The 25,892-nt window shown below is 39.6% G+C and overlaps 1 protein-coding gene across 2 annotated transcripts in view; it reads right to left on the minus strand.

Annotated features, from left to right (window-relative positions):
* Window positions 1-25,892, minus strand: part of CLIC5 (chloride intracellular channel 5) — a 69,970-nt gene that overhangs the window by 30,909 nt on the left and 13,169 nt on the right. The window contains exon 1 of one of the 2 annotated variants that reach the window (XM_015812305.1): window positions 23,193-23,542. The exons of the other annotated variant lie outside the window; for it this stretch is intronic. Coding sequence (XP_015667791.1) covers window positions 23,193-23,255 — 63 coding nt within the window. The 5' untranslated portion in view covers window positions 23,256-23,542. Of the gene's footprint in view, window positions 1-23,192; window positions 23,543-25,892 lie in introns of those variants that run through there. 2 annotated transcript variants of the gene reach the window in all.

Genomic DNA, 25,892 nt, shown 5'->3' on the forward strand with positions numbered 1-25,892 from the left:
CTCAAGAATTGAAAAACAACCCTATACATTTAGAGAACATAAAGTGTTTTTCATTCAATTAGCTCAAACTGTATTTGAAATATTTGATCCTAGGTTTTCCAAGTTATAATTGTTCTTTTCTTATATTATTATAAAACATATCTACATAATCCTTTATGTTATTTGGATATAGTTGCATTTGTACAGAACTGACTAAAGATTAGTAACAATAATATTTAGATAAAAGATAAAAGGAGAAAATATTAAATCATTATTAATTATGATTTAAAATATCAATGGTTATGGTAAGACTATTTAGCTTTTTATCAAAAATTGAATGTGACATTTAAAAAATCTTGCAGATTGTATCCAAATATTTGCTATGCAGTAAAGGCTTTTGTCTTCAGCTGATTACTTAGTATTAATGTCTCCACTCTATTGTTACTTAATATTATATTCTAATTAAATATTAGAAATCTGAACAGATAATTAAACATGATTTCACATGTTTGATTTCACATGTTTGATTACACAAAATCAACTAGCTGCTATCACTGTCACAACTCTTTCAAAGTTTCTGCTCCTAAGAGTCCAGCTAGGAACACTCCTTCAGACTCAAGGACACATTGCACAGCTTTAGTTATGTTCTGAAATACTGGCTAAAAGTATTTTTGTGGGGTGAATAGAGATTCGGTGGTGGAATATAATCTTGCTTTCCAGAAGGGAGAGGCTGATTTCCAGAGGCAAAGAGTCAGTGAAGCTTGGAAAGCAGGAAGAGGGTTAAAACGGATCAACTCTAGACATTCCAAGGGTATATCTACAGTTATGCAAACCGTTGCTTTAGTCTGACAATATTCTGTATGCAGGTGAAGAACAATAAAGGAAACTACTCATAAGTGACACTGGAGGTTTTAAGAAGAGATTGGACAACCATTTGTCTGAAATAGTACAGGGTTTCCTGCTTGAGTAGGATGTTGGACTAGAAGACCTCTAAGATCCCTTCCAACTCTATTATTCTGTTATTCAGGTGTGGTTCTTGGGGCCTGACAGATTCTTAAACCAGGCAATCCTTGTCAACAAGTTTTGATTCTTCATGGAAAAAGCATAGATTTGTCTTTTTGTAGATTTTTATCTAATCCTTGAGAATACTGTGGCCTGAGGGTTTTAGAAAAGCAACATGTCCCAGATGGAAATTTGCAGAACAATAGCAGCAGAATTTATTACCCCTGTAAATTTGGTTTCCCCCCCCCCCCCTATTCCTAAGGGCACTTATGACATCTTTGCTGTTCTCACCATACACATTTACTTTCATCAGGCTTCATCAAGATTCTGGAAGGGAAATAAAGTAACCTTTCCTTTGAAGGCCTAACTGTCCTGGTACTTGAATCTGTGTGCTTAAATCAGTGTTACTTATTTGCTGAGCTGCCCATACAGGGCCCCCAGAATTAATACCACCCCTTCGAACTGCTCTAGTTATTCTATGAAACTAATACTCTGATTTCCTATTACCTGATAAAATCTTCGGAAATTCAAAAAAGATTCAAAATATAAAGAAACTCTAAGTATACATAAAATCTGACAGACTGCTTTCTATGTTAAAAAGCAATTAATTACCCGTTTTACCTTTTAGGCATTTTTACTTTATTGTACGGTTTGCTGCTGGATGTTTTAAACAAAATTTTGACCTGCAACTATAAATAAATTTAAATTGAAGTGAATTACAGTATATGGCTGGATGCTACTGATCAACAGACTACATTCTTCTGTTTCCTTGCTCCCAACTTGATATTTTCTTTCTACGGAGAATTGAGGGACAGTTCAGAAATATATTGAGTGGACAGGAACCAAAACAGCACTCTTTGAAGCTCTGAAATGATTCCAAATCTTTGATAAAAGACATATTGGAAGAGGTTGGAATAGCTTTGATGTGTCCATTTTGGTTACTAACTGAAGATTCAGCCAAAGCAAATGCTTACTGCATGTAAGAGTGACTGTGTGTCAACGATGAAACGTTTTTTGATATTGGCAGCCATGGGCTCATGCCAAGGTCAAAGCACACCAATATAGCCAATGCTCTGTCAGCTACAGACTGAAGGGATGGAAATACTCTCCTAAAATATAGCTCCCTTTGCAGGAAAAGAGAAATTAATTTAGAGCAGCTCTCATGCTATCCATATTTCTACCCTAATTTGGGGATGTGGTGGGAGACTGTACGAGGATTGGATCCAAAGCTCCTTACCACCCTATCCAGGACTCTACATTTCCTTTCATAACTTTCCAAGATTGGAATTTTCCAACCTCATAAAGCACCAGGGAAGAAATCTCTAACCTTGTAGAGAGATGAGGGCTCTCCACTGCCTTGGTCTCAAAGGCCACATAATGGCAGTCTAGATAGCATTACCTGTTAATTATCAAGCACTGAATGCCAATTGTTTTCAACTATTAAACAATATCAAAAGATCACCCTTTTAATTGACACTCTAATATTTTTCAATACACATGTTGTTTAGTTGCATACACCTACAGATACATTTCTAAAGTTGTTAGAAAAGAGCATTAAAGAGTTTGTAAGGGAGAGGGAAAGCTGCACCCTTCCCAAACATCTATTTGAGGAATACAGGTAGTCCTTGACTTACGACTGTAATTGGGCCCAAAATTTCTGTTGCTAAGCGAGGCAGTTGTTAAGTGAGTTTTGCCCCATTTTATGACCTTTCTTGCCACAATTGTTAGGTGAATCATTGGAGTTGTTAAGTTAGTAACACTGTTGTTAAATGAATCTGGCTTCCACAACAGAAGGTCACAACTGGTAATCGCATGACTGGGACATTGCAACGTCATAAATACATGCCGGTTGCCAAGCATCTGAATTTTGATCACTTGACCATAGGGATGCTGCAATGGTCATAAGTGTGAAAAATGGTCATAATTCATTTTTTCAGTGCCATTGTAACTTTGAATGCTCACTAAATGAACTGTTGTAAATACCAACCTTGGATACATTGTCCCCACCCCCCAAATTGTTTCTTAAATGGTGCAGAATAGAGGAAGAGTCACCTGGGGTCACAATTTCCCTCTTTGTTCTGCTATTAGAATGACCAAAAGCTGCTCCTTTTGGCACTGTCTCCTAATTACTCACAGTACTATTTCTGGAAAGTTTTATATGCTTTTGACATAGAGATAATATTAATTCATGCTAATGGTCATGTCTGTCTCTCCATATTTTTAATTGCCTTTTTGCCCTTTTGCCAGTTAACTCCTTTTTATCTTTGCAGATGTTTCATAAAGAAACATGAACCTATAGTTTTGCTAGTTGAACTAATTACTTGCTCTGATCTGGAGGTAGGGCTTGATTAGAGTAGATGGGTGCAGATTAAACTGGAAACTACCCACAGTAATGTCCCAATATAAAGAAGTATCACTGAGCAAGAATCTAAAAAGAAACTAACATAGCCCCAAACAGCCATTTTCTGGGATTAAGGCTTCTTCTCATCTCACTACTTATATAAACCAATGAAGTTAGAAATCTTTTTCCTCAATTTTACACCTTTTATTTGTGCTCCCGGTAATGTTGTCTGCACCAATTTGAAAATTAATCTTAAAGATGTAGCTCTAAAAATAAAGGATTATTTCTTCTTATTATTTTTTTCTGAAAAGGCCTTTGGGTGAAATGAATCTCTTTCATTCACAGGAGCAATACTATATCATTCCCATTTGAATGGATGAAACATGAATGCTAAATTCTTGCAAAAAAAAAAATGCAACACATTTGACGAGTGGGAAATCTTCCAGAATTTTGCTTGCAGTTTACTGTGGAAGACTGATGGTTGCTGCTTGATTTTAAGAATTGGGGGTTATTATTTATTGCATTTTAGTTCTTTGGTTAATCAAAGTAATACCGCTGGTGATCTGTAAAGCAGCTTGGATTTCGACACTATCTCTGATTGTCCTGATTACCTGCCTGGGTTGGGAACTGAGACATTGTCCTTAAGTGGTCTTTGCCATACTTGAAGAGTCAGTTCCAGAAGGTGGCAGTAGGAGACCAGTGCTGAACCTCGTGGCATCTCTCCTAGGGATTCTGCCAGTTCAGCCTCCTCTTCTCCAAAGATTCAGGATGAAGTGTCTAGAAATTCATATTGCAGATAGCCATGCTGGGGGTGAGGGTGGGTATCAAATCAGGACAGATGCACAGCTAAGCTGTTATATTGTGTTCAAAATTCGTAATTAATAATAGATCAGAATGAGGGCTAATATAATTAAACTCAAAGTAAAATGGAAATTCTGTGGCTAGGCTCAAGCAGGTTTGAGGTAGGATTGTATCCCTAAAAATTCTGTATTACTTTTTAAAAATGTTTATATATTTTATTTAAATCATTCTATTAAATGCTTTAAAATCATCAACAGCATTAAATTAAGATAGGGTAAGGATTAACTTCTTAAGAAGGGAGCAACAATTGTTATAATTGGGATTACTGCAACAGGAATAAATTAACTACCTTTCTTTTTTTGCTAAGCTAAAAATAATCAATATAATGTTTTGTATACTGAAAAATCTCCGATAGCAGAACTGAGTCCTACCAGGTAACAATCTCCTGTCTCTTTCCAAGACTGGGTTATACCGTGTTATAAATAGTGGAAAAATAGAGAAGGTTTGTACAGTTTAAAAAAACAACTATGATACTATTCAAGGAAAACAATGAAAAATAAAAGAGATGGAAGAAAATAACACTGGAAATTTGCAATAATTGATTGAATCAGGCTTTCAAGATGCATGCAAATTAAAAGCAGAAATACAGAGAAATATTTTAGGACCAAAAAAAAAAAAAACCAGCACCAGAACCTGTAGGAAATCATCACTTGTTCTCAATCGTTAATGGACCATCTCCCACTCCTTACTAATACACAACTGCTGAAATTTCCTGCTCAGACACGGAGTTGAAATTCATACTAGAGTAGTTTTCTTCTTCTAGAAAGCATAAGTAAAGTTTTCATTTAAAAAAAATACTGATACATCATTTTATTATGTACAGTTCAGGCCGATCACAGTACAGTCAAAACAGTGTCCCAAAGGTGCTTTTTCAGGAGGCAACTGGACTTTCTTGGGTTTTTTTTGAACGAGTAATCGAGCATCTGTTCTGTGCTCATTTCTCTGTCCAGATATGAGTCACAGATATGGTGCTGACAAATTGAAAAATTTATCAACATCACTAATTTTCACTGCAGGTATATTCTTCAATTCTATATTTTCAATGGGGGGGAGGCAGGCTTGCAACTCTAGCCGCTCTTTCTCTTTCTACCTCAAATGAATGCTTTCGTGCATTTGCTTGTCTGGTTTGTTCTCTCAGCAATTTCTCCTTCTGACTTTTCTGTTTTTTTCAGTGCTTCCTTATACCTCTTTTTTGCTGTTTCTTACCTTTCTTCTGCTTGCTTTGCCAGTGCCTTCAAATCAGGCTCATTTTCTTTTGCTTCTTTATGCCCTTCTCCCACAGCTCTTAAACTTGACAGGTATAGATTTTCCAAAGCTTTAATCTTCTCGTCCTGTGTTTTCTGACATTCTGCCTCCAGTTCTTCGGCCAACTGCTTCAGGTGTTCATCTCTTCGCTGTTTAACATCTTGCCTTATCTGCAAAGTTATATTCCGCTCCTGTTCCCTGATCTGTTGCAGCCTTAATTTTCTTCTTCTTTCATGTTTGAAACTGTCTTTAAGAGATGCCCCTGACGGTAAAGGAAAAGTGTGGGGTTTGCACTGAATAGTAATTGTAACCAACAATGAGAAGAAAAGTGGCAGGAAGACTTAGACTTAGTCCTAACAAAGAAGTTCAGCTGTTGAAAGAAGAACACGAAAATCCAATTGCCTCCTGAAAACCACACCTTTGGGACAACCATGATCTGGATGACTGAGAATCTCCATAGACAGTCAAAACAGTGGAGCATGTTTTGACACTTGATGAACAATGGTAGACTGTTATAAAAGCAGGATACTTCAGTGCCTCATAAGTGAGGCAGAGAAATAAGAAATTAGAAAGACTGTGGTTTCCACTCCCCCAACTTCTTCAGCATATGAAATCCAAAGCTTTTGGAAATAATTCTTGCATGTACAATTCCCTGATCTTCCTCCTTGCACAGGATAACTTGCTGTGAATTTGACAAGTGCCATTTGTCAAATCTTTATTGCAGCCACTTCACAGCCACATTAATGTTCTGAATGGCAGGTTCCAAAAAGTTCTTTGCAGTCCCTCCAAATGGCTTGTACAATCCTAATATATACTACTGTATGGATTTTCCTCTTTGGATTGAATTGATAACATAAAAATGAATATTTATTCATAAAAAGTGTATCATACATTTTCATGGTTTTTTTTTTTACATTGGTCAAAGGTTGTGGGCATTTTCAAAAAGACATTTCAGAAAGCAAAAATTAAACCTGGTCCAACTGGATTTTGCCATGGTGTAGAGGCAGGAATTTGGCCAACAATTTTTCTATTGCTTTCCAGAGGCTTAGGGGATGTGGTGACTCTCATAGTTAGAATACTGAGTCAGAAGACCATTCAGAGGTCAACAGTGAGTGTGAGCCAAGTGACGGAATGAGCTCACATCAGTTTGTCTCAGCTCCTGCCAACCTAGCAGTTCAAAAGCATGTGAATGCAAGTAGATAAATAGGTACCACTTCGGTGGAAAGGTAACAGAGACATGAAAGGAGACCTCTCAGGTGTCCCCTTTGAAAGGTTAATCTTTTCAACACGTGATAGGTGCTTCTGACATGAATGTAGTACTAGTCCGGAGCCTACACAGAGTAAATTGTGAATATTACTATTAACTTCAATCTGAAGGTCACTTTACATGTTTATTTATATGTAAATGCATCCTCATCCTCACTTAAACCTGGCATTTTATTACATAATTTCTCTTCAACTCTTCAAAACTCTGCAAAATAATTATGTTTTCAGTGTCCTTTAAAAAATTGTCAGAGAATTGCCACTTGAATCTCAGGAGAAAGAGTGTTTTGTCATTTGGGTATATACAGAAGAAGAAGCAGATTCTTGTTCTACTTACCTCATCTAAGTTTAAGATTCTTAACAGCTCTATTCTGGTTAAACATATTGGATAGGTTGGTACTACGTAGAGTAGGCAGTTTTTCAGATAGGATTTAATAGAATTTAATAGAAACTTTACCTCCATATAAATTACAGTGTGACAGGGTGGCCAAACATACAAAATTATGATGTAAAATTTAGATAAAAGAACTAAATTCTGGTCCTGCCCAAACTGAAATAGCTCTAAAGGGAGTGACCAGAGATCAAATGAGAGGAGCTTTACCTATAGCAACCTAAAGTCATGTGTCGATCCTATCCCTATGGGAGTCATCTGACTGCAACAGTGAGTAGCTAGTGAAGCATGTCAGTTTCACCAGTTTGTTGCTAATCTGGCAACACGCAATAGTGAAAGTGCTCTGGCTTGCTGCCTGAAGGGACAAACACTACTCGAATATCAGAACAGTTAAGAAGAAGTGCCTCAAATGTTGATCAGTTATAAGGTGACAGCAATGTCATCCTGACACAGCAGAAAAAAGAGGTTGCTGGACTACTTTTATATGATTGTTAGGCACAAATGGGAAAACGATTTGGAGAACCATGGGCAATTTATGCTAAAAGTAGCACCAGATTAATTCAGAGTGGTCCAAAGAACACACACACAAATAAGAAAGGAATAGAAAGGACAACTATCATGCATTCTGCATCCTATATTGCTATGATTGGACATAACAACAGGGAAAAGATATCAAACTCTAGCTGGACAACAGGAAACTCAAGAAAAGCAGAAACATCAGCATTTTATATAGATTAAATAAGTACACATTTACCATTATTTTATTTATTGTTACAATTATTAAATTTGAAGTGCATTGCTAAAAAATTGCTCATATGAGAATGAATTGTAGGAATGACTTTTAGCAGAGATGCTTTACTATGCTAATGCAACCATTTTTTAGTTTCACAAAGCAATTCTGGAATTCACTAGCAACAGTTATTATGCATGTAATATAAATTACGTGCATCGGAATTTCAATTAATGTTTAGAATCCCTGGGCACTTGCCTTGTGAGCATCCCTGCAAGTGGGAATGGATCTCAGCCACATTTCAATCATTTTAAATACTATTTCAGATGAACTAAAATTAATGGCAACCAAGAACTGAAAGTCAACTCTAAAAATGTAATAAGAGAAGATACTGAATTATTTAATGAAATTCCATGACACTGCTAGCACAATTAGAAACAGTATGAATGGACAGCTATTGCAAATACTGAAATAGAACATTTTATTTACAGTCAAACTACTATTTAATCTGGCATCTTTATCTCAAACATTTCCTCAGAATTCTGTCCTGATTTCAGTGTAATTTGTTTCAGACAAACGATTTTCGGCTTTGAATTCTGAAACCTAAAGGTACAATCCTATTGTCCTAGGACCATGGTGGCGAATCTATGGCACATGTGCCACAGGTGGCATGCAGAGCCCTCTCTGTGGGCACGCGCACCGTTGCCCCAGTCCTAGGTCTTCAGTCCCGTGCATGAGCAGCCAGCATCAATACCCACGCAGGGTAAGGTTGCCGCGCCCACCCTGCCTCCCCGCATCGTGTTTTTTTTTACTAACCTGCCTTTCAGCTGCATTCCGTTTCTCCATTCATTTCTCAGCCTTTGCCACATATTTGGGATTATCGGTAAAAAAAAGTTCCATCAGACTTTCTAATTTCTCGCGAGATCTCAAGAAGTTAGAAAGTCTGATGGAACTTTTTTTTTAAAACCCAGAGTCCCACAAACACGCGGCGAAGGCTGAGAAGCAAACGGAGAAACAGAATGCGAGCGGTGTGGGAAGGGTTAACGGTGGGCGCAGGGGCCCCGTGAGAAGCTGCACAAAGCAGGCGGAGGGGAGGCGGGCAGATTGCGGGTGCCACTCCACGCCTCCTCCACGCTGCCGCCGCCGTGGCTTTGGCCAAAGCGACCCAACCATCGCCGCCACCACAGTCCCATTCGGCTCTGCTGCTGTCATGCCGCTGCCCCACTCCGGGCAGTGCCTCTGCCCTATGCAGCTGCCCCGCTCGCACTTGCTCTGAGCCTGCGATCGGCCTCCACGGCAGTCCCGCCTGACTCTGCCGCTGCCATGCCACTGCCCCGTTCTGGCCCCGGGAAGTGCCTCTGCCCTGTGTGGCTTCCCCGCTCTGAGCCCGCAATCGGCCTTTGCGCCGCCGCCACAGCTGCAGGATGGTGCAGAAGTCATGCAACGGGGGCGTGTATCCGGGCAGCTTGGGCGAGAAAAAGGTGGGATTCATGGGGCTGGACCCGGCGCCCCCGAGTCCTCCCATGACCGGGCCTTGCTGATTGCCGGCTCTGAGGGCGGTGGTGGTGGTGATGGCAGCGGCAAACGTGGCTCGATCCTCAGCAAGCCCCGCCCAAGAGGAACGCCTTCTACTGCAAGCTCCAGAATTTCCTCTACAACGTGCTGGAAAGGCCCCGCAGCTGGGCGTTCATCTACCACACTTACGTGTGAGTAAAGGCAGCCCCGGTCGATGGACGGGTGAGCGGGGAGGCTGTGGCATGCCTGGCCCCAGCTCAGCTCAGCTCAGCCCAGCCCAGCCCAGCCAAGCCAAGCCTTGGCCGGCTATCCGCAGCCTCTCAACCATGTCGTGCCAAAACCGGCCATTTGACACCTCCTGCCCAATATCGCAGCCATGAGGCCATGGAACAAGCCAGGTGGCAGTAAGAAACCAGTATACCGGTTCCCTACCTCCGCCCGGCTTGTTCTGCGGCCTCATGGCAGCCGCATTGGGTGCAATACGCGAGGTGGCAAACAGCCACGTCGCACCAAAACCAAGGGGCCGGCAGGCTGTGGCTGCTGATGGACACAGTTGGCCCCCATGCACTCGCTGGGGAGCCAACTGGTGTGCAGGGGCCAATGGTCCCGCCTCACCTTGCCTTGCCCTGCGGCAAAGGCACCCCTGCCCTGCCCCCTGCCTTGCCTCGCCTCACCCTGCAGGACGAGCCTTCTGCCCACTATCCCACTCACCAAAGACTCTCCCCCAACCCTGCCTGGCCCCCACAGACGTCCTTCCCCCCAAGCAACATCGAGGTGGCCACGCCCACCCCACCCACACCCACTCAGTCTGCCGTGACCACCGTAGCCAAACCCACCCAATGGGCCACACCCACCCAATGGGCCATGCCCACCCAGCACCCGATGATACATAAGTGGGTTTTGGGTTGCAGTTTGGGCACTCGGTCTCTGAAAGGTTCGCCATCACTGTCCTAGGATGTGGTCATTTAAGAGCCCTACGAAATCATGCAGTTTCCTCACAATCTGTTCTCTTTCAGATGTGTTGGATTTCAGGTTCCAGAACCTTCAAAGGCTTGGAATTCTGCCATTTGAACTACAGCACATTTGAAGGGAAATTGAGAGTTCAAAGAAAATTATGTTATACTTCAGAAAATATTCAGATATAGCAGCATGGATAGGCTCGTACAATGTTAAATTTGGCATATTACCACCGCCAGAACACTTGTGTTTTTAATTATTTTTATTAATGTGTTTTTACAGAATAAAAACAATACAAATTTTAAAAAAAGGAGAAGGAAGCGTAAAAAAGTAAAAGAAAACCGATAATAGAAAAGATTATATATACAGAAGTGGATTTTAGTCTTCTTTACCATAGTTATAGATTTATTTATATTTTATCCTCTTTCTCATTGTGATTGTGGTTATCACTGCAGCTGCCTTCTTTCCATAATCCATCCTTTCTAATCATTAAGCCTATAAATCGTAAGTTCTTTTTTTTCCTGTTTCAGCAAAAAGTCTGATGTAGTTACTGTCTTTTCTCTAATCAAACAGGTCAGTTTTGTAATCTCTGCAAATTCTGTTATCTTCACCAGCGACAACTCAACCGTGGGTATTTTAGTCTTAATAGTTGCTCCTGGTGTATTGACAAATAGAGTAGTGCTATAGATGGAACAAAGAAAAAGCAAGCTTATGCCAATCAAGCCTTGGCTATCTTAGTATCAACACAAAAGACATTAGGAAATGGATGTAACACCAAAGACAGTAAAAAGGAAAAGACGAATACAGTAAATATCAATATTCCTTATCAGTTTTTTCCCATTTACATTAGCAGTCTGGAGTGTATGATTTGACATATCTCAGTATTCAAGACAATTCTCAAACTTGATCCTTCAAACTACATTTTCCTTCAAAACAAACTGAACAATATGAGCTTTGCTCATTTTTCTGTGGTACTTCTATTTTCAGTCTATCAGTACCATCCAATCCACTAGTAATATAGTCAAGGAGTTCAGACAATCTTGATAGAGGAATGGTTTTCTCTTAAAGGCCATTGAAAGATCATAGAGAGAAAGTAAACAATTAATTCCTGGGAAAGCAGACTCAAAATAACCCTGACTTGATTCTGTTTGGCAGAAGATGAGGCAGAGAGAAATTCCGGCAGGCTGACAAGATTCTGTTACTCTTCTCTACAGCCAATAAAGTAGCATTCCTGGAATCCTTGCACTGTTTCCTGACTTGGTCTACCTTGAAGGGCTGACAGCTGGATCCCATAGAATGGCCTTTGGCCTGCATGCATTGTAAACCAGCCGTTGTCTCCAACCACTGCAAACCCAGAAGGACCCCCAGATAGCAGAACTGATCCTTTAGAGCAGGGGTCCCCAACCCCCGGGCTGTGGCCCACTGTTGGGCCACAGCTCATTTGGAACTAGGCTGTGGAGGTGTCAAGTGAGTGAGCCCCTGCAGCTACACTTACGTGAGCACTAGGTGAGTGCATGCATGTGAAGTTCTGTGAGAGTGGCATGCATAAAACAGGAAACTGCCAAAGACTTTGCTAAACCAAAGCAAGAAATTATACTTAGCTCTGCAGGATGTGGTTAGAACAGTACCTAGAAGCTTGTTGCAACTTGGGTTGAGGGGCAAGCAGGGGTCTAGATGATATAGGTCATGCTAGGAACAGCTGAGCAGTGCTACAAGTTGAACAGCATGACTTGCACACGTGCTATTTTAATGACCATAAATTTGCAACCAATCATTGTATTGCTGCTTTGAATTTCCTGTATCCTGAGGTATAAAAATAGAATGCTCAGAGCTCCTCCCAACTCCTTTGTTTGCTAACAGGGAGCCCATTTGCTTCTGATCAGAAATAAAAGTGACAAATTTCCGCTTTCCTTGAGTCTGATTGAATGGCCTTTGCACACAGATTGGCTCTTGACCATCATCAACAGGCCTTTTCCCACTCCCACCAGGTCCTCCCAGGTCTTGGGCCTGATACCCACCACACTAGGCTAAACACCCTCCTCCTAACTTACCTTTTGAAGAGCTCTGAGGCCTTCCAGAGTGCTGGACTGACTAGGGTTTTTTTTTCCCGACGTCATGGTTTGATTCCAAAAGTGACTGCCATTTTTTCCTGGTGCCTACATTTGGGTTGCTCCCATGCAGTCCAGGAACAAACTGCTTCACTTTGCTGCCTTAACAAGATCTGCACAGTGCTGCAGAAAACATTCAGAAGCTTCTGCAGGTACAGGTCTCTCTAAGGCTGTAAAACTAAGCAATTTGTCTGGCGGTTACCATTTTGTGGCCTGCCCACAAGTGGCCTGCTGTCTACAACATGAGGTGCAAAGAGCTTCAAAAGATAAGTGATGGGTGTGATGGGCATGTGGGAAGCAGGCCAAGTGCTGTAGGGTTCCAGTGGGGTGTTATGGGGGGAGGGGAATGCTGCAGCAACCCGGTGGTGGGTCATAAGGGCAAATGACCGCAGGGCTGCTGCAGCCATTGTAACTTTGAAATGGAGTTATATGTAGCCATTGGGAGGTCTGTTGTAAATTTGAACATTTGTTCTCTGTATTGTTCCAATTTTAGTATATGTGCTGCCGAAGAACATTTGTTAATTAGTCTGTCATACCAAAATGACTATCTATATTTATCTTGCTTTTGTGAAATAAATGTTATCCAATGTTATAACCAGGAAGAGACTAGTTAAAACATTTTGTCAGCATATTCCTACACTATGCTTTATTTATCCAGAGATTTGCCATAAGCCTCAGAAGTTCCCTACTGCGATTATTTCTATTTTCCAGTCCCTCAAGTTCAGTTGAAACCAACTCATCGCCATCTTCATTGCCACCAACTTCAAAATATTAAAAAAAACATGAGCTAATCAGTCCTTTCACCCAGATATTAAACAGGAAAGCAAAAAGCATTAAATCAAAATTCCACCCCATTCATGTTTTAGCTCATGTGGTATGCATTTATTTGCTCAGTGATTTTCAAAACAGAGGAAGATGTTAGGGGACAGATGTGTAAAGTCGGCAAGGCATTATTCTTATGTTCTAGTAACACCATCGTGCCTGTATGAAAAAGCTCCATCCACAGATTTTACAGAGCTTCCAAACTGTAAATTGGGAAAGGTTGCCTTTTCAGTGACTCAAGATGTATCAAAGTTGAAATAAGTCAGACAGAAATGAAATAGCTCAGCTTCCAAGATCAGATGACAACGTGGGATCTCACAGATGCAGAACTACTTCTGGAGTACTAGAAAGGACCTATGTGGAAGCACCTTAAGGCGGTGTCAATTTTTCAGATCCCTGCTTAGCGGTCTCAGAGTTCCATTTCATTGAATTCAATGGGATCTTCTCCTAGGAGCAACAGCTCTGGCTAAGATTTTGCAGGGACCTTGATTTATCATATGTTACAACATTATTACTATGACATATTTAATGAATATAGAGAACCAGATCATGACCCCCTAAAGTGCATAGGTACCCTAAGTGGATACAAAGAGTTGCCAAGGCTTACCCTCAAGATGTTGTGAAGAGTAAGAATAATGTCACGCTAGACAATATAAGGCAAATACTAAAAATGGACAGGCTACTGTATTTCTAATTAACCCATTGAACATTAAGGAAGTTTATACTCAAGTAACAATTGTACATGACCTCAGACACCCTTTTCTTTAACATCCTGTCCTTTTTGCTGAAATTTGGATGGAATAAATTATCTTCTCAAATCACATACAAATATTTCTCATTTAGCAACCACAGTTGAAACTGGCAACTTGGTCGTTAAATGAAATAATTTCTTAGTGAAGCTGCAAGTGTGCTTAGACTCTTACTTTAGCTTTCCTGTGCTTTGTTGTTGTTAGTTGCGAAGTCTGTCCAATCCATTGCAACCCCATGGATAACGTTTCTCCAGGCCTTCCTATCCTCTACAATCTTCTGGAGTCCATTTAAGCTCACGCCTACTGCTTCAGTGACTCCATCCAGCCACCTCATTCTCTGTCGTCCCATTCTTCTATTGCCCTTAACCTTTCCCAGCGTTAGGCTCTTCTCCAGTGAGTCCTTCCTTCTCATTAGGTGGCCACAGTACTTGAGTTTCAACTTCAGGATCTGGCCTTCTAAAGAGCAGTCAGGGTTGATCTCCTCTAGGACTTACCGGTTTGATCGCTTTGCAGTCCAGGGGACTCGCAGGAGTCTTTTCCAGCACCATAGTTCAAAGGCCTCAATTCTTTTGCGCTCAGCCTTTCTTATGGTCCAACTTTCATAGCCATACATTGCAACTGGAAAAACCATGGCCTTGACTATACATACTTTTGTTGGCAGGGTGATGTCTCTGCTTTTTAGTATGCTGTCTAGATTTGCCATAGCTTTCCTCCCCAGGAGCAAGTGTCTTTTAATTTCTTCCTGGAGCCCAGGAAGATAAAATCTGTCACTACCTCCATTTCTTCCCCATCTACATGCCAGGAATTGAGAGGGCCGGATGCCATGATCTTGGTTTTCTTAATAATAATAATAATAATAATAATAATAATAATAATAATAATAATAATAATAATAATAATAATAATAATAATAATAATAATAATAATAAAGTTGGAAGGGACCTTGGAGGTCATCAAGTCCAACCCCTTGCTCAGGCAGATAACCCTATACCATTTCGGACAGATGGCTCTCCAGTTTCTTCTTAAAAACTTCCAGTGTTGGAGCATTCACCACTTCTGGAGGCAGGTTGTTCAAGCCAACTTTTGCACTCTCCTTCTTCACCCGCATCAAAAGGCTCTTTAATTCCTCTTCACTTTCTGCCATTAGAGTGGTATCATCTACATATCTTAGGTTGTTGATATTTCTCCCAGCAATCTTGATTCCAACTTTTGATTCATCTAGCCCTGCCTTTCTCATGATGTGCTCTGCATATAAGTTAAATAGGCAGGGCGACAGAATACAGCCTTGCCGGACTCCTTTCCCAATTTTGAATCAATCAGTGGTTCCGTGTCCAGTTCTCATTGTTGCTTCTTGACCCACATATAGGTTTCTCAAGAGACAAATAAGATGATCTGGTACTCCCATCTCTTTAAGAACTTGCCACAATTTATTGTGATCCACACAATCAAAGGCTTTAGCATAGTCAATGAAGCAAAAGTAGATGTTTTTCTGGAACTCCCTAGCTTTCTCCATGATCCAGCGTATGTTGGCAATTTGATCTCTAGTTCCTCTGCCTCTTCAAAATCCTCCCTGTACTTCTGGAAGTTCTCGATCCACATACTGCTGGAGTCTAGCTTGTAAGATTTTAAGCATAACTTTACTTGCATGTGAGATGAGTGCAATGGTGCAATAGTTTGAACATTCTTTGGCATTGCCTTTCTTTGGAATTAGAATATAAGCTGACCTCTTCCAATCCTGTGGCCACTGTTGAGTTTTCCAAATTTGCTGTCAAATTGAGTGTAGCACTTTTACTGCATCGTTTTTTAAGATTTTAAATAGTCAGCTGGAATACTGTCACCTCCACTAGCTTTGTTGTTGCTCAGCTTTCCTAAGGCCCATTTCACTTCACATTCTAGGATGTCTGGCTCGAGGTCAGTGACCACTCCATCGTGGTTATCAGGGATGCCAAGCTCGTTCTTGTATAGTTCTTCTGTGTAATTTTGCTACCTCTTCTTAATCTCTTCTGCCTCTGTTAGGTCCCTGCCATTTTGGTCCTTTATCATGCCCATCTTTGCATGAAATGTTCCCTTCATATCTCCAATTTTCTTGAAGAGATCTCTGGTTCTCCCTATTCTATTGTTTTCTTCTATTTCTTTGCACTGTTCATTTAAGAGGGCATTCTTATCTCTTCTAGCTATTCTCTGGAATTCTGCATTCTGTATCTTCTGTATCTTTCTCTTTCACCCTTGCCTTTCGCTTCTCTTCTTTCCTCAGCTATTTGCAAAGCTTCCTCAGACAGCCATTTTGCTTTCTTGCATTTCTTTTTCTTTGGGATGGTTTTAGTTGCTACCTCTTGTACAATGTTGTGAACCTGTGCTTTACAGACTTGCAAAAGTTGTAAATGCAAATACTGATGATAAATTATTTTTTCACCACTATCATAAGTGTGAACAATCACTAAATGAGGCAGTCACTAATGAAAACTATCTGTACATCAATTGATAATACTCTAGAATAGGTTATACTCTACTGTAGGTTGTGTTTATTGATTGTGTGTCACCTACATTTCTCACAATGATGGGGATGGATTATAAACCGTTCCAATAATTGTTCAAATAAATAAAAAAGCATATTTGAATTATAAATTCAAATAGTAAATTATATTAACAGGCAATCTTTAGCACTGCAAGAGAAAAAAGGGTTTTCAGTTATTTTATTAAGGGTTATTTATTCTGCCAGGTTGACCCATCATCAATATGGGCTAGCAATCATTTTTGGAAGGTAGAAACACACATCACTGTCAACCATCCCATTTGGCACATTCAACCAAAGAAACTCTCAGCTTTATTGAAAGATCCATCTAGGTACAACAGAAGCAAAGTCAGTTCTGGGATTTTTCCCGTGAAAACCCCATAGCTAAAACCCCTTTTCCTCTCTGGGCCGCCCACAGTTCATAGTTCACCAATTGGGTTCAGTTCTTTTATTTTGGGAAGACTCTCTGTGTCGCTCAAACATTTCATAACTTGACCTTGGTGTCTAACGTCTCACTGGCAACAGAAGGCACTCTTGCATTCCGAAGCTTCCCTCCCTCCTTAGGAATTCACCCACCCCTCCTTGCTGTTTGGAAAACTGTGAGCAACAGCAGGTGTAACTATGGAGTCGAGTCAAGTTCTACTCATTCCCCTCCACCCACTATGCCTATGACCTCTGAGTATGTTTCCAGTACTGCTTTCAAAGCACAGTTTTCCTGCTTCTGTCATCTTGAGAATTGTCATCAGGTTGGCCTGCTGCACTTTAATCTCACTGCAGATTGATTAGCTACTTTCTAAACAAAGGAGTGATCCCTGGCCTCAACAGGGTCTACTGCAAATTTTGTTATAGCCAGTGCTTTTTTTGTCATAGAACACACCATAATGGAGTTCCGGCACCTTTTTTTGATGGATTTTCCAAGTTTTAAAAGTAACTTGAAAATTTGATGTTTGGTCCACGTGGACTTGAATCGCTCTGTCGAGCGTAACAGGTTGGCGGCAAAATCATTAAAATGGTGCATGTGGGCTGCTTGTGTGTCGAGTCTGATGCATGCATACTTCATCCCCGCTAGTTGTGATGGCGTTGCTCTGCTTGTGACACTGCTCAGCTTGTGATTGGTCGTGTGGTCACGTGCTGAGTGCTTACTGCGAGTGGCAACTGTTATGTTTTGTTACACAACTGACATGTGTGGGTGTGTGTACAGAGATTGACTATATACGAAAGGTAAATAATTTATTTTAAAAAATTGTTGGTGAATTGAAAATCTTTTTTAATTTTTAGTGTAAAAGTGTGACCCCAAATTTAAAAATGAAAAAAATTACTAATTACTTCTCAACCACCGGTCCTGCTAAGAACTGAATATATATTTTTTTAAAATAAAAGATTAACAAGATGTGAGTTCCAGTACCTTTTTTCTTACAAAAAAAGCACTGGTTATAGCAAGTCTTCCTCACTAGTCTCATGATTAAAACATGTGGACTTTTAGAAAGTGAGAAGTCTGCTATAACAGGCGTGGCAGTGGACTTTAGTCAGTAAAAGCAGGAAAACACAAGAAAGGGACTTTTGTTTTCAATCTGATTGTTGTCCCTGCATATATCATATATACATTTGGATGTTTTGATTGTGTGTGTGTGTGTGTGTGTGTGTGTGTGTGTATTCACACATATACATCCATACACACTCATATAAAAGTACAATATTTATATCCAGTAAAGACATAGTAACAAGAAAGAAGGCAATTGTCCATTGCTTTCCTGAACAGAAAAGTGGAAGGGGATAGCAGTAGTTGAATTATCCAATAAAAGGATGTGGTAGTTTTTGTCTGAATGGGATACCTTGTAAGCATCTCAGTCTAGACAGGATTTTAATAAATCAGTATAGAATCAAGCTGGCATCAGAATAGGAAAGGAGCAACTTAAACGTGAAGTACATACATGCATTAAGATTGATCTCATTAGTAGCAGATTTGTTAGCAATGTGAAATGCCCACCTTTCTGAATGAACAGAATTATATTCTCTTATCAGGATTTAACATATTGCAAGTCTGTTTCCATTTTTTCCACATCAATCTTTGGCTTACTTGTAGCACAGCATGTCAAAAAGCTGAACTCTAAAACATCCCTTTTTCAAATGCAAGCATGACATGAAAGTATAGCCAAGTAATGAAAAGAAAACCTTATTTCCAACAGTAAATATAATTCAAGATTGAATCCGAGTACTGGGAAATGAAACATGGAACAAATTTCTTTTAAAATACAATGGCATGATCCATTAATATGGATATAAGCATGTCACAGACAGAATCCAGTAGCACCTGTTTGCTCCTGGCCCAATATTTTGTACAAAACAATTAAAATCTCATATGGAAAATGGCCCTTAATATGAATGCATTGAACCAGCAATATTTATTGCTGATAGGAGACAAAAATGTATCATAGTGGTTAGAAAAAACATTTCCTAATGTTTTCAAGAAAATATCTGAGGAGAGATTTTCCTTCCATTTTCACTATTTTCACCTCAGTCTATTTGTATGTTTGAAACTCTAGAAAATAATCACTATCATTTATGGCAGCAGGGAGGGGGGAAGGAAATCTAAACAGCAGTTAACATTAACCCCAGTTCAAGATTTTGACATAACAATATAGTAACTGAAAAAGGTAGGAAAAGCTTCTAATCTCCTTAGTGTAGCTGCATCCAAAAGATACATGAACCAGAGGTTCATACATGCAGTGATAAACCACAGTTTGGTGTTACTTTTGAAAGAGATCCTTGAATAGGCAAGAATTATAGTTTGTATTAATTATACTAATGTGAATAATTTTATGAACTAACAATTGAATAAAGCTTATTATTGTATTAATGTCATCCTTCTCTTTCTCTCTGGGCTTCTAGGAACAGCCACATTTGGATATAAATCATATACAAAAAAAGATTAGCTATCCACATTTTTATGCATCCTCTACTAAGCTTTAATTCCTGTTCTAGGAGCATGTCATGACAGCTTTTGTTGATGAAATTATTTTTTCTTATTGCTTTTTTTCCTTTTTACATTACGTTATGTTAAAACCATTTTCAGGCACCAGTTAAACCAGGGGTGTCAAACTGCCAGCCCGCAGGCCGGATGTGTCCTACTGAAACCGCGCCCACCCCATTGCTGGCAATGGAAAAAAAGTCGCGATACGTCATATGTCACGTGACGTTGCGAGTTTGACACCCCTGAGTTAAACAAAGACCTGTTGAAACTTAAACCCAATAGAAGACTTTATACATTACACTAAGTCAGGTTTACAGAAAAAGATGAAGTTGGCTGCCTTTCATACAATATCTAAGATAAACTCAAACCTCATTATGGCTTAGCATGGTATATGAATTGAACCTATTATTTTTCCAGACTGGTATGTTATATAATAAAAGTTATACATAATAAAAACTATAATATTATATTATATTAAATATAATATATTTATATTAAAAAAAACTTCAAATGGACACTCTGTGTCCTACAGCTGTATAATTCACTTGGAAACAATACAGAAGTGGTTCACTGCTTCCAAAAAACATTCCAGAATGTTTTTTTCCAACTTCTCTGACTAACCTATCATCTTGTGATTACTGACTACTTTCCCATCTAAATACTTCTTAGCCTTTTCTTTCCCTGGTCTTCTCAGGATTTTTTTAGTTCAACCAATGTCAATATGTGAGAAAACTATATAAAGAGCAATAATAATACAAAATCTAAGCATTTAAAAAACTAATTGTAATCTTGTATAAGTAAATTGGATCACTAAGAACAATTCTAGCTGGTATGCCAATATCTCTGATTGTTATTCTAACAAGCTACTCTAAATATTTCTGAACATGTCTGTATAGAGAAACGGTAAGAAAAAGTTCCACCTTTATTATTATACAAACTGTGGATCACAGACCAAGAGCATATCCTAATGCCAACATGCAGTACCATGGCAACTTGAAATTTCCTACATCTCTTGAGCATGGAACTTAAAATAAAGCTGTTTCATTTTCTGTTCAATTTTGTGCACATTAGTGGTGAGATTCAGCTTTGGAACTTTTGTTGTACTTTGTTTCCTAGGTAAAAAAAAATTCTAAGGTTTTCAAAGGAGTTGCCCAGCAGGGAAATAGTGAACTGAAATCAGTTTCTTTAAATAATAATAATAATAATAATAATAATAATAATAATAATAATAATAATAATAATAATAATAATAATAATAATAGAAGTGTGCCACATGAAGCATGTCATTCTCTATTTAAACAGCCAGTATTGTTCAAATCTGGCCAGGTATTATTATTATTCCCAAATCTGCTATTGTTACATATATGTTTGCAGACGTAAGAGGTAATCTTGTAACAAAGCTGGGCAATAATAATATGCAAGTATTCTTGAATAATTAGGATGTGCCACTGGTCTAGATCAACCTTGCCACATGTTCACTATATTTGTAATTGTAACTTTAAAAAGTCAGGAGTTTCTAACATTTAGTTCAGAATTAAATGTTAATTTAATTTTGGATGACATGCCATGACTCACCATGGCATATATATATGCCATGGTTATTCATATGCTATAGTGCTCCTTGCTGATCCCCCTGCATATTTAGAGAGGCAAAGTCAGATGATCCTGGTGACATTTACTGTTCTGGAATGACTCTTGTAATCTGTAAAGTTACAAACATCTCCTTGTGACATTGACTACAGCTTCACTGTTATCCCCGTGCTATGACAGCCTAGATGCCCTGAAGTGAGGAGGTAAGTTATGCAATAGTATCAAGCAAGCACATGCATTTGTGTCAAAATAAAACTCATGGCAACCAACAACAGGAAGATGGAAAAGAGCACCTCTTGATGAAAGCTCTGAAGCTCTGAAGCTCACAGCACCTGGCAAACTCACTTTACACCACAAGTTGTGATGAGGACTATCAGTTAGAGTCCTTGTGAAAAAAAATCCAAACAGACATACCCATCAAGGTCATCATAGTGGCTATCCACTATACGGTTTTCTTAGAAGAATCTCTTTTTGCACTGTGTCTACATCTTGGTTTTAAGGAATCAGAGCTAGGACACCATCAATCACACCTTTCTTACAATAATAAAAGAATACCGGAATGAATTGAAATGGTGCCATTAAAATAGGATAAGCCACTATCTACATGTAGATTATTTGGCAATAGTTGGCTACTCAACTGACTAAATTTAGCTACCCTAAGATGGTCCATCAACGAGGCAAGGGAGACAGAGCATCACTTTCAGCAGATTGTCATTGTTTAGCAAAATATTTTGTTGACTGATTTATTCTAACTAAGGGTAAACATTTAGGGTGATACACCAATGTATCACCAAGACAACATTTATATTATAACCAAGACAACATTTTATCCAATGCCACAATCAAGCCTGCTACTTACTTAAGGCCTACCTAATTTTCCTTAAAAGAGATGGGAGGATTGGACATCAGCAGAACAGAGGGGCAGAAGGAGCTTGTCTGGTCTCTTGATCAATAGCTCCAAAGCCCTAAATCAGGGGTCTTCAAACTTGGCCCTTTTATGACTTGCGGACCTCAACTCCCAGAACTCCTCAGCCAGGCATGCTAACTGAGGAATTCTGGGAGTTGAAATCCAAGTCATAAAAGGGCCAGGTTTGAAGACCCCTGCCCTAAATGTGCCATGGAGAATTCTAGAAATAGTGGCATTGGGAATTTTGTTCTTATGTGGCAATGCAATTTCCCAAGGAGCAGAGCATCTGCACCGTCCCTGAAATGGATTCTGCAATAGTAAAATGCTCATCTGAACATGCAGAGTTTGCATTGTTCTTGTAGGTTACAAAGTAATTTTATTTAGATTCAGTTCTGATTTCACCAGCTTTTATTCATATATGATTGGAAATGATACATTTTGGACTTTCTCATATTCCAAATGAGTTCATTTTTGCCCTCATCTGTATTTTCTCCCTTCCTCTCCAGCCTGCTTGGAGGGCAGTATGCCATATACCATCCTTACTGTTTTGCATTGTTGTTACTATTTTTATGTGAAGATGGTTAAAATGCCATGAAGTCTGCACTTCCAGCAAGGTTCCCTATTGTCCTTGTTAATTATGGCTACTGAGAGATAAAGTTCACAATGTCTGAAAGACCACAGGCTTCCTATCTCTCTCTCACACACACACACTGCATGGTTATCTTTCTCTGACAGATAGGATTTTTGATTACCCAATGACTACAAATATAGGTGATAATGGCTTGCACATGTAAACACGTAATCGGAAATATACTGCTAAAAAAATGTTTCACTTTGCCTCATTTGGCATCTTTATATGAGTGGGTAGTCCACATAATTAACCGCTACTGGTCACGTTTTGAATAAAATCAGATTATATACATGCAAGTATGAGCTCGTTCCAAATGTCACATTGCTTTCTGTGCTAATAGACGTTTGACTGCATACATAAAGGTTTTCCCCAACATCCTGCATGCTACAAGGCTTCTTGAGTGCCTCAGGGTCTGCTTTCCTTCCTCAAAATAAATTCAGAGAGGAAACCACTGTGGCTGGCTTGGCATTTGAATGAGGAGATGGCTCTGGAGCAATAAAGACTAAAGCCAACAGCAGGAGGGAAAGCAAACAAGAACAGGGAGGGAAAAGGGGAAAAACACAATGGTACTCTGGACACTGTGAATATCTGCAGCTGACTAGAGAAAGTCTCACCTACCTTGACAAAGAGTTCAATTTCAGGGTCTTTTCCTTCTCCATTGGCAGGAGACGAATCGCTCATTTCTGATCGCCCCAGGCAAGGAGCTGTTCTTGCTCTGTAAAGGGTCCAGGGCCAACACGGCTTTGCCTTTTACCCACAGGACTTGGGAGGCTTCCTGCTCCTTCTCTACACAATCCCTTTTCTCCTCCTGCTGCTTTTGAAACTTCCACTAACTCCCGACAATAATTTTCCTAATTATGAAACTGTAAACAAAATAAACCAGAAAGGACAAGAAAGGCAAAGCAGGAGAAGCTTACATTGGTGTTCAGAGCAACAAGTGCTACAGTGCTGTGTTGTGTTTCTGAGTGCTCATCTGTCAGAGCTCTGGCTCATGCTGCCAGCCCAAAATAGCCAAGTGCAAGAGAGGAGGGTGGGGTTAATGCACAGCCCGTGGTACCTCAGAACAAACCATTTCTTTTAATCCCATTCTGTCAAAACAGTTCTTTCTTGCACTCCCTTTTCCAGCATTCTCGCATGCAGTACTTTTGAAAAACAGTATGAGAGCCTTCCTCAAGTCTTCATTTACTCCCAAATACATTTGGTTGAGGTAAACACAGCTTGATTGCTCTGATCATTGCAAACTCAGAACATTTTCCTGGCACAGAAAGCAAAAAGCCAAAGGGTGCTAATTGAATCCTGATATCAAAAGAAAACTTTTGTAAAATCCAAATATCGAACTGGGCAGTAGGGAATGGAAGACAATGTGACTGGGAGAAAGGAAGGTAAGCAATTACACTCTGTTCACAGCAACCAGAGATGAGAAACAAGACACCCTCATGTGGCCACATCTCCACAACATATTATCTGCACAAATTCTTTCTGCATCCATAATTTTTACGGTCCAGTCCATCAATTCTGGGTGATTCCTTCAGTCTAATTGCTGCAATGCTCCTGGTATTAGAAGGTGGTAGACATCTTTGCTCCATCCCTTTTTTTTACCCCTTTGGTTGCCATTGGGGGATTTCTTTTGCCTGTTGAACATTAAGTTAGTAAGGTGAAAAAAACTGTTGGAGGGTACAGGCCTGAGTAAATGAGGCGAGTTTGAGTAAAAGCTTTATGAAAATAGTTTGTGTTGCTGTTTTTCCATATATACACTACTTTTCCTCCTTCTCAAACAGAAGATGGAACATAACGCTTGTTTCTAAATACAGCCCAGACTACATTCTCTAAGAGTATCCTCATTGTAACTTTATTCATGTACAGTAGTAGCAGGCCAACAATCCATCTCCAGTGAAGGAATGTGAAATGGTAAGTCTTTTGGGAAAAAATTCCACACATACAAGCTGCCACTTTGTATTACTCTGGAAATGTGAATCAACCTCCCAGACCTGCTTTAATTGCTGACTTTTTCACATTTCAGTATGTGTTGTTTTGATTTACAAATGTAAACTTCACAAAAACATTAAAATCAGAATTATTGGGCAAAATGAGGAATCCGTCTCAAACTTCATAACCTCCCAGAACCCTGTGGCCTGCTCTGCTGAGCTGATCTTTACCTTCAGGAGTAATGCAACACCACTCTACTGGCAGTACTGAAATAAGAGTCCATGGCCAATCCAGCTGTAGATAGAACCAGCATTTCCTTCATCTGAAGAAGCAGAGATAGACTGCAGCAGCCTAAAAAACTTTTTGATTTATCCTTCAAAACTGTCTTTGTTCCTCCCTCAGAGTGGCATTCAGGTGAGGCAGAGAAATCTACCAGTATCTTTAGAGCCAGTAAGTGATGGAGGAGCAATGAACTGATGCCCTGCTTCAGATTCTTAGATTCAGTCTCACATTCTTAGCCCATAAAGCAATATCCTTTGAAGATCTTGGGGAGAAGCACAATTATTGTTACAGACTACATAAGTAGCTGATTTTTTGGTAGGGGGATCGTCTAAGCTTTTGCCTTTCCTGTCTAAATGTACCTCTTCAAAAACAGTTTTTAAAATAGGATGTTTGGATGCCTATGCATTTAATGCACAATTCTCAAACTGTGGGTCAGAATCCCAAGGGACCACAAGCAACTTAAAAACAAACCAAAAAACTGACTGATCAGGCTAACACAGGGAAGGCAGTAAAAACAAATTTAAATTCCTTTTGCCTGTATGGGACAGTAGTGATCAACCAGATTTTTGAAGCTCAAATTGAGTCATCTTACTTTCCCTTGACTTCCCATGGGACAAGATATGGGGATGGCAGAAGTGCCTGTGAGGGCAACACTGACTCACCAAGCCCTTAAGGAGTCTGCATTGGTGAGGCATAACAAGTGAATGAGGCAAATCAAATGATTGAGCTATGAGACAGGTTTCCAAGTCTTACTTCTTCCTTTTGGTGGCTGACAGTAGGATTACAAGATGTAGGTTGCAATAATTCAGCATTGGAGCTTTCTGACTGCAAAAGTAATTAAGCTTAAAGTTAAATAATTTATTTGGGTTTTTTTAAAGATTGGACTGCGGTTTAGCTGTTTTAAAAAAAACTCATATTTTTGCTGTGCCCTCTTTACTTAAGATGATTAATGGCCACTCTAAGTAATATATTTAATATCTGAAGCAGGTAGGAATGATTATTTATTGTAATATCACTTTGAAAACAAAGATCCCAGACTGGATGCTATACAACTCTCTCTCTCTCTCTCTCTCTCTCTCTCTCTCTCTCTCTCTCTCTCTCTCTCTCTCT

This window comes from Protobothrops mucrosquamatus, unplaced genomic scaffold, assembly GCF_001527695.2.
Source record: "Protobothrops mucrosquamatus isolate PMUCROS unplaced genomic scaffold, P.Mucros_1.0 scaffold78, whole genome shotgun sequence".
Taxonomy (NCBI): domain Eukaryota; kingdom Metazoa; phylum Chordata; class Lepidosauria; order Squamata; family Viperidae; genus Protobothrops; species Protobothrops mucrosquamatus.